The sequence below is a fragment of the Periplaneta americana genome, chromosome 8 (genome assembly GCF_040183065.1).
Source record: "Periplaneta americana isolate PAMFEO1 chromosome 8, P.americana_PAMFEO1_priV1, whole genome shotgun sequence".
Classification (NCBI taxonomy): domain Eukaryota; kingdom Metazoa; phylum Arthropoda; class Insecta; order Blattodea; family Blattidae; genus Periplaneta; species Periplaneta americana.
This window is the reverse complement of record NC_091124.1, coordinates 106,422,560-106,436,386: the sequence shown is the minus strand read 5'-3', so window position 1 is coordinate 106,436,386 and position 13,827 is coordinate 106,422,560. Positions and strand designations below refer to the sequence as shown.

Here is a 13,827-nt window from a genome sequence, read left to right as displayed (position 1 = left end):
GGTTAAGAAGCTTTTATTATCCAGTCTGTTTAAAAAAAAAAAAAGCTGAAAGTTAGAATTTATAAAACAGTTATATTACTGGTTGTTGTGCATGGTTGTGAAACTTGAACTCTCACTTTGAGAGGAACAGAGGTTAAGGGTGTTCGAGAATAAGGTGCTTAGGAAAAATTTGGTATTAAAAGGGATGAAGTTACAGGAGAATGGAGAAAGTTACATAGAGCAGAACTGCACGCATTGTATTCTTCACCTGACATAATTTTATTAGGAACATTAAATCCAGACATTTAAGATGGGCAGGGCATGTAGCACGTATGGGTAAATCCAGAAATGCATATAGAGTTGGGGTTTAATGGTAGAGACTAGATTCATTTTGCTCAGGATAGGGACTGATGGTGGGCTTATGTGAGTGCGGCCATGAACCTCTGGGTTCTTTTAAAACCATTTGTAAATAAGTAAGTTCGCACATCATTTCCCATCCATATTTTATTTAGAAAGTGAAAGAGTCTACCTATAAATGGCTGGCCTGCATATTAGAACAATTCAATATGTAATAAATCCTCTCCTGCTGCTTTATTATTCATATTCTTTAAAACTTGAATAAGTTATAATTTGGAGATATGTTCAACTGATAATTTAAAATTTCTGAAAATGTTTTAACTAATTTTCTAATGGAAAGAGATTTATCTTTTACTTTGCTGATTAGATTCTTAAGAATCTTGTCTCTTTGTGGTTGAGGTCCGTATAAATCATTCTCTAAGTAAGCTTATGTCTTATGTCTGTTTTTTTTTTTCCGAACTTCTCTTTTAGCTCATTTTCTATAATATTCTATTTTATCCTCTTCTGGTTCAGTAGGTAAATATTTCTTTTAGGCTTCTGTTTTGTCTGATATAACTTTTGCTATGTCATCCTACCAAGTTCTTAACTCTTTTTTTCCTAGAACACTTTCTTTTCGAAAATTATTAGTGATAGTTGGGAAATCATATCATAATTTAGAAAAGGAAGGTTACATTCATTGTTTTGTGAACTATAAAATATAATTTGTTAATACTGACGATCCTACAGTGCATACTCAGAAAGTGGAGGGGTTGTGGAAGCTCCACATAGTTTCTCTATTGAGAGAATCCATTTTTTCGTTGTGTCCTTCAAATTATACATCTTGTTTGACTAAAGATTAAACATGATAAAGTATGATGATTTTTCTTTAATTGAACAGCCACCCAGAACAAGGTTGTAACCAGCAAACACGAAATTCTTATAAAATGGGGGAAAAGACATTGTACTGTACATATTTTTAATTTTTTAAAGCAAGGTTAACAATGAGACTTATGTACTGATTTTAATACGAGTACAAGCATCACACATCATTAACAACCATTATTCACGAAAAAGTCAACTTATGAGAAATGAGGGTTACAACTTTGTTCTGGATGACTATTCAATTCTTTCTTATATTTTGAAACTTCCTGATCATTTTCAGAATAGTATTATTCCGAGAATCACGAAGTTTATAAAAACGTATCATTTGATTTTTCGTCTTCTGGTGTTTAAGCTGCTTTACACGAATTCTTTATCCCTGAGTCCATTATCAGATCATACCAAATTTTCCATACTGAAGAATGAGCTTAGCCAGAAAGCACTTTACTAATTATAAAACAACCTGTTAGCTATGATGTTTTGATATAATTTGCTATACTAGAATGTGTGATGTATTCTCGAATTTTGTCTTTGTATTTACAAGAAAGATCTAGTTGAAACAGAGATCAAAACAACATTTAAGTGTTACCCCTAAAAATTATTATATACATGATTTTTTAATATATGCAAGGACCCCCTAATTACAATGATGACAGTGTTTTAAAATTTGTTAATGAGTGTTCCGAGACTTTTCCAAATTTCCATAGAATAGTGTGATATAGTGCTGAATGCTCCCACCATAAATCCGTATACCTGTATCTTGCTTAACTTGTATTTTGCTTTATGGTAATCCAACGTAAGCTCATAAATGTTCCTTTTCTCGTTATTCACGTCCTTAGGCTGACCTTTGTGATGTTCAAATCTAATGGTAGGGTCGAGGATGTATTCAATTGAATGAGGATATATAATTTAAAACTCCAACCCCAAATGATTGCCTCCTGGCTGAGGTGGACTTAGCTGTCTCTTAAGCTGCCAGACTAGCTGATGGGAGAGATCATGTAGCATTTGGACTGGCGATCTACAAAAAGAGCCTCTAAACCCCATCTGTGGAATCTGTAAAGTGCCTGTCAAAAAACAAGCCTTCTGCACAGTTAGCATTATAGCTAGCTGGTCCAGTGAGTAGTTAGGCCGCGGAAGGAATTGCATGTGAGTGGGAACACAACGTATGACACTATATATTTGGCTGTTTTGTCTTGAAGCAGAAAACATGTCAAACTGTAAGATAGGCTGACTATTGTGATCAGAAGACTAAATGTGAATGAGAATCTGTTTGCATGTGGTAGCAAAACAGTTTCTGAATGTTTTGACTAAACAGCAGCTCTTTGCGGGAGTTGGAAAAACCACTGTGTATAAGATTATCTATCTGTCTGTCTGACGATCTGTTCGTCTGTCCGTCAGTCTGTCCATCTATCTATTCATCCAACCATCTATCTCTGTTTGTCTGTCTGTCTATATCTATCCATATCTATCTTTATAACTTTGAGAAGTGCCATAGTCACCATAATATGTCCTGTTCTGAAGCCTGATTGATCTTTGTCGAATAATTTACAAAACTTATTGGGCCGACAAGTCAATACAAATAAATAAATAAATAAATAGACAGTCAAATGAAGTCTCTTTGTCCCAGCATTTATTTGTCGAATAAGTCTTGTTCCATTAATTTGTCTTTCTTAAATATTTTTTGTCTGCTTCGAATTTGGTTAGTCAGTTCTGCAACAAAAATATCGGGAATTTGTGTTGAATGAGTTTTACATAACTTAACAATTTTATTAATAATGATTACAATTTAGAGAAGTGTAATGTTTTAATAATTTTGCTATGTCTATGCGAAAATAAAACATGTTTCATACTAAAAAAAAAAAACAACGAACTGCATACTATTATTCCTAAGTAACTGTAAAAGAAGTCAGGGTATGTGTTGTGCAGATTTTGTTATGCACGGAACGCTATGTGGACTCTCAGAGTGACTTTACCTCGCTCACTTGCTCGTGTCTTGAAACTAACTAGCTTGGAGAAGGGAAGGGAGCAAGCTCTGCCCTTTCCCAAATGATGTCATATGCGAACTTACTGCACAGGTTTAGTGAACAGAGTATAGTTAGATTAGATTAGCTAGATTGTTTGTTAAGTTTAAAACAATCTGGCATTAGAATCTGGTGTATGCAGCTATTGAATGAAAGTCACTGAACCCAGTATCTACAAACATTTTAATAAATAAAAATGATTAATGAAGTATCATAAAACGTCAAAATGTATAGTTCATCTTGGATTCCCTATATTACCTGAAATATATGCTAATTACTTAACATGAATAAGAGAAGTAAATGGTTAGTGTGCAAGTACTATAGTATACATGTTAATTGTTTAATTTCATTGCTCAATAGAGTTTAATGGACCTAAAAATTGATTTATCGTTCATATTAAGACAATTTTTGTGTTCTTTCTTCCTCTCTTCCATATTTTGCTCAATTTACAGAAAGATACAAAAATAGTTTAGTTGCAGTTAATTTTCATAGAATGAAGTGTTAAAAGCAATAATTTCGTTGCTTACGCAAAGTTTTGAGAAAACTACAGCACCTATCACAATGGGAAATGTCTCATTCGATTTGTTATTAACTCCAGAAATTTGCAAAAATACTAAACATTTGAAATATTTGTTTATACATTTTATAATTTAACAAATATAAATAAGAAATGGATATTTCAAGTCTTTTTTTTTTTAGGTAGGCTCTAAATGATAAAAATTGGCAAAGATAACATGTACTCATTTTCATATTACGGAAACATGTAAGATAATTATCAGGAATATTGTAATTTTAAATGTAAATAACCCAAGGCATATATATATATAGAAATTTCAAGCTTGTAAGTAGAGGATTAAAATTAGTTAAGGTGATGGGCAAATTCAACTCTCATATTATGAAAAAAAGGAAATTGTAGCATATTATTGTAATACCACGTGTAAATTGTTCAGTATAATGCATGTAATATTATTATGTAATGGGGCATGCAGTTGATGTTCTCAATAAAATAATAAAAAAAAAACACACGCACGCGCACACACACACACACGCGCGCGCGCACACACACACACGCGCGCGCGCACACACACACACGCGCGCGCGCAGACACACACACACACCTGTAAAAATAAAGCAGGAGATATAATAGGTGAGAAAGATCAAATTAAAGTAAGATAGACGGATTATTTTGCAAATTTACTAACACTAATACTGGGAATTTAGAAGAGGATCCTCTCTATACATCTGGTGAGAGTATAGAGAATGGAATCCCAGGTGATACAATAATAGAACCTCCTACAAAGGATTAGGTAATAAGAATGGTTAAAAATTTTAAGAACAATAAAGCACCAGGTTTTGATAAGATATCATCAGAAATTTGGAAAAATGGAGGGGATGAACTGATAGATGTCCTATATGAAATCTTAATTAAAGTATGGAATGAAGAACAACTCTCCTAAGATTGGAGGAAGAGCATAATTTGCCCAATATACAAGAAAGGGAATAGATTGGAATGCAGAAACTACAGGGGAATATATTTGCTCTGCGCCTCATATAAAATTTTCACAAATATTTTAAAATCAGGAATAGAACCCTATGCAGAAAATATAATTGGAGAGTATCAGAATGGTTTTAGAAGAAATAGATCGACAAATGATGCAATATTTATAGTTAAGCAGATAATGGAAAAATTTTGGGAAGGAAACATGGAATTGATACACATATTCATGGACTTTCAACAGGCATATGACTCTATTAGATGGACGGTTATTCGAAAAATACTACAGGAATTTTAAATACCTGGTAAACTCATCAGATTGGTGGAGATAACTATGAAGGAGACAGTATCCTGCATCCTGATACAAGGAGAATTAGGGCATTTCTTCAATGTGAACCAAGGTTTGAAACAAGGTGGTGGGCTGGCCCCATTACTATTTAATTTAGTGTTAGAGCATGCTATAAGGAAAGCACAAATAGATGTACACAATACTCTGGAATACAAGTCTGCACAAACAGTCGGATATGCAGATGATATAAACATAATGGGAAGAGCACAAAGACCAGTGATAAAAATATTAGAAAAATTGGAAAGGACTGGAGCTGAAGTTGGTTTGAAAATAAATGAGGCAAAAGCAAAGGTCATGATACTAAATATAAAAAGAAGGATCCCGGATGTAGATATACAGATCTTCAACCAAAAAATATAAATAGTAAATGAATTTAAATATTTTTAGGTGTAACTATCACGCATGTCATTGAAGAAAATATAGAAATCCAGAATCGAATTAAAGTCGCTAATAAAGCATATTATTCACTTATTCCTCTAATTATGTATCATGGAGCTAATTGGAGAAGTCAAATTGAATTATATAAAACAATGATACATAGTATAATTGTATATGGAAGTGGAAATTGGACTTTCACAAAAAAATCACAGAATGCAGTTGACAACTTTGAAAGAAAGGTGTTAAGGAGGGTATTTGGACCAGTGGTAAGGGAAGAAAAATGGAGAATCCGATATAATCATGATTATACACCTTATACAGTGATATAGCTTTGTCAACTTTCATACGGATCAGGAGACTGCAATGGGCAGGACATATAGTCAGGATGGAGAAGGGAAGGATACCAAGGAGAACTTTAGAGGGGCAATATGGAGGAAAAAGATCTGTTGGAAAACTATGGAATAGATGGGAGGATATGGTTCAGGAAGATACTACCAGTCTGCTGCGATTGCGTAACTGGAAGGTGGCAGCAAGGGATAGAAAAAAATGGAGAGGGAGAATTGGGGAGGCCATGGCCCGAAAACAGGCCGAAGAACCATAGATAGGTAACTGGTGAAACTGAAGATAAATTATTCTTCTTAGAAGCACCAGGATGATGTGGCAAGACCTTTGTTTATTCAAGATAGTGATATTGCATATATAAAAAACATTGTTTGCAAAGAAATATTATTTTAATATAAGTTCCAGTCTAATTGTGTCAAGTTATGTTTTTCAGTCAGTGTTGTGTTTGACTCAGTTACTCACATATGCAGTACATAAAGTTAGATTTTATACAAAGAATTGTGTTTGGATCGAATTTCTGCCTTCAGTGACTTTGTACAAAGGTACTGTGTTTCTTATTGCTTTATTTTTTAGTCTAATTGTTCTATTTATTTAATTTTTAAATAGTCATCCAATATACAAGCAGCTATTGTTGCTTCAGGCCACTAGTGTTAATTTATTTTTCTTTGTAATATTTATCCTCTTATATGCTTAAAAAACCCATATTAAAATATAACAACATGTATTGAAGATTGAGATATTTATGTTAGTGGATCTGGTATTTATATTTTACTTTTCAGTGTATTTTTTAAGTGCAGTCAACATGGGCTGATATGTACATCTATTATCAGGCAGTATACCTCATTTGACGATATGTATCAGAGGAAAAACAATTGTTTGTGTACATCTGAAGTCTGATTAGTGTGATATGTAACTAGTTAGCGATGTATGTAATAGAGGGGGAAAGGAACTGGCCACCCTACCACATTATCTCTTGGCCTAGTTGCCTCATGAGTGATGCCTTGTTGGTGTCACTTGTGGGGTCCAGACCTGTCTTTGGAGAGTTGACTAAAAAAAAGTGTATTTTTTTAAGTGCAGTCAGTGTGTGACCATTAATATTTACCAGAGTAAGAACACCAAGGTGTTAAATGTAAATTTTTATTAATATTATTATGTGTGATTTTTATATAATGGAAAGAAAATGTATAAAATATGTAAGTTATTAGTTTCTTTGATATATGACTATATTTGTGATATTATCATTAATATGTAGATTGGAGGAGGATGAAATGAAGAAACTTGTAGAACAACGTAAGAGAGAAAAGTTAGAAGAAAAATTGGCTCGGCAGAGAGTAAAAGAACAAATTGAGCAAGACAAAATTGCAAGACGTGTTAAGTTTGGTAAGGGTCCAATTGGAGATGAAACAAAAGCAGCAGTACTTGCAGAATCTTCACAACTACAACAGGCTCATGTATCACAACCTGCCAGAGATTATTCTCAAACGAGGCTACAGGTGAGTATATGATCATTGCATGGCATGATGCACGAAATATGAGTCACTCATATTTCTTTTATACCTAGGTATATACAGTTAGAATTTAATTTGCGATTTTCATGATTTGGTGTAATGTAGCTTCATATTAAAAGATATTCAGTTTTTCTGCCAAGCATGTAAACAGAATATGAACTACAAATAATGTGTGTACATTTCTGCAGAAACAGAAATAACTATTGGTAATTGATTCACACTGTGTAGCTCGTAGTTTGGTTTCAAAGAAATGATTAATAATACTCATTTTTGTTAACTCATGACGTGTGCAATACATATGAGATGTGATCAAAAAGTTTTCGGAATGACTCCATAAAAACAACACAACACTTCAGTTTATCTATTCCACACTGTCATCCTCAAAATAGCCTCCCTGGGAGATGATACACCTGTCCCAGCACTGTTACCACTGCTCGAAGCACTTCTGGTAGTCTTCATCTTTAAACATCTCCAAAGCCTTCTGTGATTCACGCTGGATGATAGTAATATTCTCGAAGCAGTGCTCCGAGAGTCTCATTTTAAGTCGCGGGAACAGAATGAAGTCAGCTGGAGCCAGATTTGGAGAATAGGCACAGTAGTGTCCAGTGGACATGCTATTTTTTTTGCCAAAAACTGGTGGACAGAAATGGCTTTGCAGTAGGCGTGCTGTCGTGATGCAGGAACCGGTCACCAGTCCTCCAGCTGTTTGCATAGCACATCTCCCTCAGTCTTTGTAACACTTGTGAAACATTAGATTCACTCTTTGCCTTTAATGTCGGGAAAAAAAAACAATCATTGAATTCACATTGAATTGAACTTGTGTGGCATCTTTGGGCATGGAGATGAAGGACTCTTCCATTGCAAAGATTGTTGTTTCGTTTCTAGATCCTATCCATAAATTCACATTTCATCGCCTGTAGTAACCTTCTCCTTAAACCGTGCGTCATTTTGAAACTGTTCTTTAAGATATGTGCAGGCAATCACACAGCTTTCCTTTTGGTCATTAGAAAGGAGAGAGGCACGACAATTTTTCTCATGTTCAAAATGCTTTGAACACTTCCAAATGAGACTCCTAGTGCATCAGAAATTTCCTGTATTGTAAAACGCCTATAATTTAAAATGATTTCCCTCACCCAAACGATATTTTCATTAGTTTTTCTTGGTCAGGGTCGTCTTGAATAATCTGCATCCTGAACTGATGCCACGCAACTTTTAAATTTAGAAAACCACTGAAATATTTGAGATTAGCCAATTGCTTCCTTCCCATAAGCTGTTCTTAGCATGGCATAGGTATTTGTTGCACTTGATCCGAATTTGAAGCAAAATTTGATGCATGTTCGTTATTCTTTGTAATTCCGCATTTTTGCTAGATACAGAAATCGCCGCATGCATAAAATGTGTTCACAGTTTGTAACTCTGAAGTGGATGATCGGAGTAGGTCACGCGACCTCTCATTTCAAACAGAATGGAATGCTGCATGTATAGTTTTGAAAAGAATAAAAGATAACTCAATGACAAATTCGATCTGAAGCCATTCCGAAAACTATTTGCTCACACTGCATACAATAATTGTTTGGTAATGCAATATTAAATATGGTCTTAGAACAGTTTATTTTCATTTATGTGTGTTGCTGATCTTAGTTACTGCTTGCTTTATCAAACTTTGTCATACCTACTATTGGGAGTATTCTTGCATGTGCAGTAAGAAGGGCATAAGTCAGAACTTGGTGGTTTTGAGTTATGACCGATATGTCAGTACAAAAAATGTACTGCTTCAGATGGTATAAACGGCATATGTCTATCCTCTTCTATAATGATGTAGAGTAGGGTTCCAGCCCATCATAATGATATTGGTCCTCATTTCAAACTTTGCTTTTCTCTACTCAAAACTTGCAATTTATGACATACCTTTTTTACATCCTCTGACTGAGGTTCTGGCAGATATGTATATCTATTATCAGGCAGTACATCTTACTTGACGATGTGTGTCAGAGGAAGAACACTTGTTTGCATGCATCTGAAGTCTGACTAGTGTCATATGTAGTTAATTGGCAATGTATGCAATGGAGGGGGAAAGGAACTGGCCATCCTACCCCATTATCTTCTGGCCTAGTTGCCTCATAGGGTGGTGCCTTCTTAGTATCACTTGTAAGATTCAGACCTGTCTTCGGACAGTTGACTAAACAACAACAACCCTAATCCTGTTTACTGTACACCATAAATTTTATCTGTTCACTTAGTTTTAATCAGGTGAAAATTTTCATGGATATCAGCTGATATTTAATTTAATATTTTAACATATATCATATAATTTTCACTTAATATTTTATAAATTTCTTCGAAGGTTACTTAAACTATTTTTGTCTTACCTTCTTTATTCAGCATTATATTAAATTTCCTACCTTTTTTTTTTTCCTCACTATTTCCGTGTAAAATGCATTGTAATATGGACAGATGGCTTCACAATGGGATTCAACAATAGGAAAGAGTAGCACTAAATATTTCTGTTTCGTTATTTGAGTATTACATAATATGAGAAACGTACAATATATATAACACAGTTGTATGAACACTTTTAAAAGTGTTCATACAACTGTGTTATATATATTGTATGTTTCTCATCTAACCCATGAACACTGTTTAATTGACCTTATATGTGAGATTTGAATTACATAATATAATTCTTTTATTCACTCTTAGTATTAGCCAGTCAGTTGTAAAGTTGATGGTTCACAGTGTTCGTTCAAATCATGACAAGACCAGAAGATCAAAACTGTCTTCTAATCCCCAGGCATTGTACACTCCAGCAACTGTATTAAAAAAGCATTCTACATCCCTCTAGGTAGCCCATATTAATGCGCAAAATATTTATGAAATTCAGTCTATTTTCGCGTGTTTAAATTTGCATGCCTCTATAATTTCTGAATATTGGCTAAAGCCCTCTATTTCTTCTTCAGTCGTACATTTAGGAGGAGGATACACAATGTTCAGAAATGATCGCCTTAACAAAAGAAGGGGTGGTGTTTTCCAGCATACCTTAGATCCGATCTAAATCCTAAACCATATATGCATCTGCTGGCAATTATGATGGAAAGCCGGAAATACTATTTGTAGAGATTCAAGAGAGTTTTAAAAAATGTCATATATCAGCCTCCAAAAAGTAATGATGTCGAAGAAATTGAAAGATCCCTGGTGAATATTCTCACAGATCATGAACATGTAATAATGGGTGATCTTAATACAAATTTACTAGTTACAGCCTGGACCTACACAAAACAATTAATGACAATGTTCCAGGCTCTTGATTTAGCAGTTCTTCCTCTCGATCCCATTTACCATACTCACAAGGGAAGGGTTTTGGCTCGAACAGGAATTTGGTATCCAAAATTTGTATACAGACCCATTTTTACATCTCTGCAAAGCTTCCAAAAGCATTCGTTTGTGTAATGTATGGTTTGTCTGTTAGAGCATTGTACAAGTTGAGGGGTGGGGAGAGCATTGCACAAGTTAAGGGGTGGGGAACCTTACCTGTAAGCCTACCCTCCTCACAACAGCTAGAGACAGCAGTTTATATCTTGTTGGTGTGCACCATGTTTTTTGTTGCTTGAAAGGAAAGTGAAAATGGACGAAAGGAAAACTCTAAACATCTGGAATGTTTTAAATATATTGCCATCTAAACTGAGGCGAATGTATCCTAAAATGGACACTGTCGGTATTGAAGACCACATATCTGCGTTGTTTTTAATGTATTTAATAGTTCAGAAACAGGAAAATCAATTGTATTTTACCAATGAAATAACATTGGACAGGATATTGGAAGATGAAGAAGAGTTTGAAAAAGGCGAAGAATGTCATAATATTATTCAAGATCAAGAGTGTGGTGCTAGTGCTGGTGATGGAAATACTACGCCCCGAAGAGAAGCCAGCAGTTCTAGTGATTATGAACCATCCCCCAAAAAAGAAAACAAATGTTAATAGCATTATAACAAAATATTCGGAGGAAACTCTTCAACGAATTTATGATGATTACCACAAAATACCACGAAAGGTGACATCTTATGCTGCCTTGTTGAAAAGACACCTGTCTATAAAAAATAAAGCAAATATTAAAGTAATATTTGAGTATGTGGGGAAAAAAGGAAAGAAGTGAGAAATGTTTTCGAGGGAATAAAGTAATTAATGACAAAGCTATGAAAGATTATGTTATATCCCAATTTGACAAGTCGAGAAATGAAGGAAAATGTGTGCATTATTGGCATCTGACGTACTGGGCTATGCAAAAAGCAAACGAAATAAGGCACACCAATTTCAAATGTTCTACGACATTCATTAAACTTCTCAAAAAGGAAAATAGAATTTCTCGTAGACATCTAACTTCTTTTACGACATCCAAAAACTTAAAAGAAGAACAAAAAATTCGTGAATGTGTTAAGTTATACTTATTGGAAAATCTTAACTTATATGATTACAGTATTCATAGTCGGCTAATAAGTCGTACTTTGTTAAGTTTCATTCAATAAGTGTAACTTATGTGTATACAAATAAGTCGAACTTATTGGTATGAGAAATTGCAAGGCCACTGTCACAACAATGTAAATCAGACAGTCGATTTTCTTTTGTCTCTAAATTTATATGCATAGCTTCTGTACGATACAATAAAATGATTGATGTAATGTACGGAAAGAAGAAAAGAAAATATTTCAGTTATGTGCAGAAAGATGATTGTATTGAAGGAGATTATTCTAAAATATTCAAAGATTGTAGAGAATAAGAAGACCGACGCAGTTTTTTGAAGACAGAAGATTTCAGAAGAATGCAATTCGTCGATACATATTGTGGAACATGTAAGTAAGCCTAATACAATATTTTCTTTGAAAAGTGTATATTATAACATAAAGAAAGAAATTATAAAGTTTATGCGAAGTTGGAAATTTTATTGTAATTTGGTTATAATGATTACAGAGATTTGGAAAACAACTATGGATAGGCTACTATGGACGAACATCAAATGTCACCAACGGAATGTTTTGACCAATGAACGTCAAACAGTGATGGCTACACGAGGTCGTCTTCTAGTAAAAATATTAAGGACATTGATCCACCTGAAGCACAAATAATCCCTCTCACAATGGTCCAAGTTCCGGGAGCGGTTGACTCCGATATGATTGCGAGTGAACTAGAAGGTAAGCAGTATTACATTCAACATTCTTTCTTGAACATTTAATTTGTTTCTTAGCCTATTAGCTATTATTTGTTAATAAAGAACATTATCAAATCATATCTATTTACATGAAGCGAGTCCGTAATAGGTAACTATATCTAACAAGTGATAAAATGAGGAAGAATAAATTCTACACGACATAATTAGCCAGTTGACATAGTGTACATATTGTATACATTGCAGTTGTGTTTGCAGAGGAAGTAGAGGGAGCACGTATTGCACCAAATCCTTCCGATGACGTATCCCCCTCTACTGCTGGTTAATCCAACTCAATTGGAGCTCAAACAACATCGATGGCAACTACAGCAGCATAAGCGGATCACACAAGAAAGCGCAGGAATGTAGTTTTGAAGGAACAGTGTGAATTTATTATTATTTTTACAGGTCAATAATGCAACTGAGATCGGAAGCTCACAAACAAATACCGCTTGTCCATAATGAAATCCAGATAAATTACTTCAATCGGTTATTGTATACAACTTCATAGTATTCATTGTTGATATTACAAATCATCTAAATTTTAAAATGTTTTGGTAAATCACATAAAAGAATAAATATTTTGCTTCAGTGAAATACATTAAAACTAATTGTGAAATTCATTTACATTTTATCATCATGCCTCCTAAACACTATGTTAATCAGTTCTCCCTGAAAGCCAAACCGAAGACTGCTGTGCAGATGATGCAACAGGCACAGATTCATATGGAAGAGTCATTACGTTTGGATCATCTTCTGGTAAGTTGTCATTTTCTCCGAACTCTAATTGTGAAGCACTGCAGAGGCAACAATAAATAATATTTGGGACATTGTCGAGTTTGTTTTTTAAACCAACCGACAGATAAGGAAATCTTACCTTCCGTAGCTCAAACATTCTCTCCACTACATTAATTCTCGGCTCTTATTGTACCTATAAATTTTAAAGTGTCAAGCCGATATTTCCACAACATTTTATTTACTTTCATTATGACAGTAAGAAAACTTAATTGGTTACTGTGGTTGCATGTTCGGTGAGCTCTACGCTCGTTTGAAGCAATGAACCACCGGGAAGGGTAGCTGCGAATATATTGAATAAGCAGTCGTGGACAGCCGATAGGGGGTGGTCCTCCAGCTTGAGGGTTGGGCGAAGGACTAAAACCCATCACAGTACACAATACCTTGTTACGAAACCCCAACATAAGCCTTGAAATGGGATTGATTCTTTGGCAAAGGAATATGATTATAGGATTTGGTACTTAGAATGGCACAGTCTTTACAGAACAGGACATTGGTAGCAAAAAAAAAAATAAATAAATAAACCAGCTAGAATAGACTTTCTGGGA

The 13,827-nt window shown here is 34.4% G+C and overlaps 1 protein-coding gene and 1 long non-coding RNA gene across 13 annotated transcripts in view; both read left to right on the top strand.

The window, feature by feature from the left end:
- Positions 1-13,827, top strand: part of LOC138704924 (UBX domain-containing protein 1) — a 189,908-nt gene that overhangs the window by 25,070 nt on the left and 151,011 nt on the right. For all 12 annotated transcript variants that reach the window (XM_069833331.1, XM_069833332.1, XM_069833339.1 and 9 more), the window contains exon 5: positions 7,032-7,272. In XM_069833331.1, the coding sequence (XP_069689432.1) occupies positions 7,032-7,272 (241 nt within the window). The remainder of the gene's footprint in view (positions 1-7,031; positions 7,273-13,827) is intronic.
- On the top strand, positions 7,279-13,091 carry LOC138704927 (uncharacterized). The gene is made up of 2 exons (XR_011333481.1): positions 7,279-12,470; positions 12,692-13,091. It is a non-coding gene; the product is annotated as an uncharacterized lncRNA (long non-coding RNA).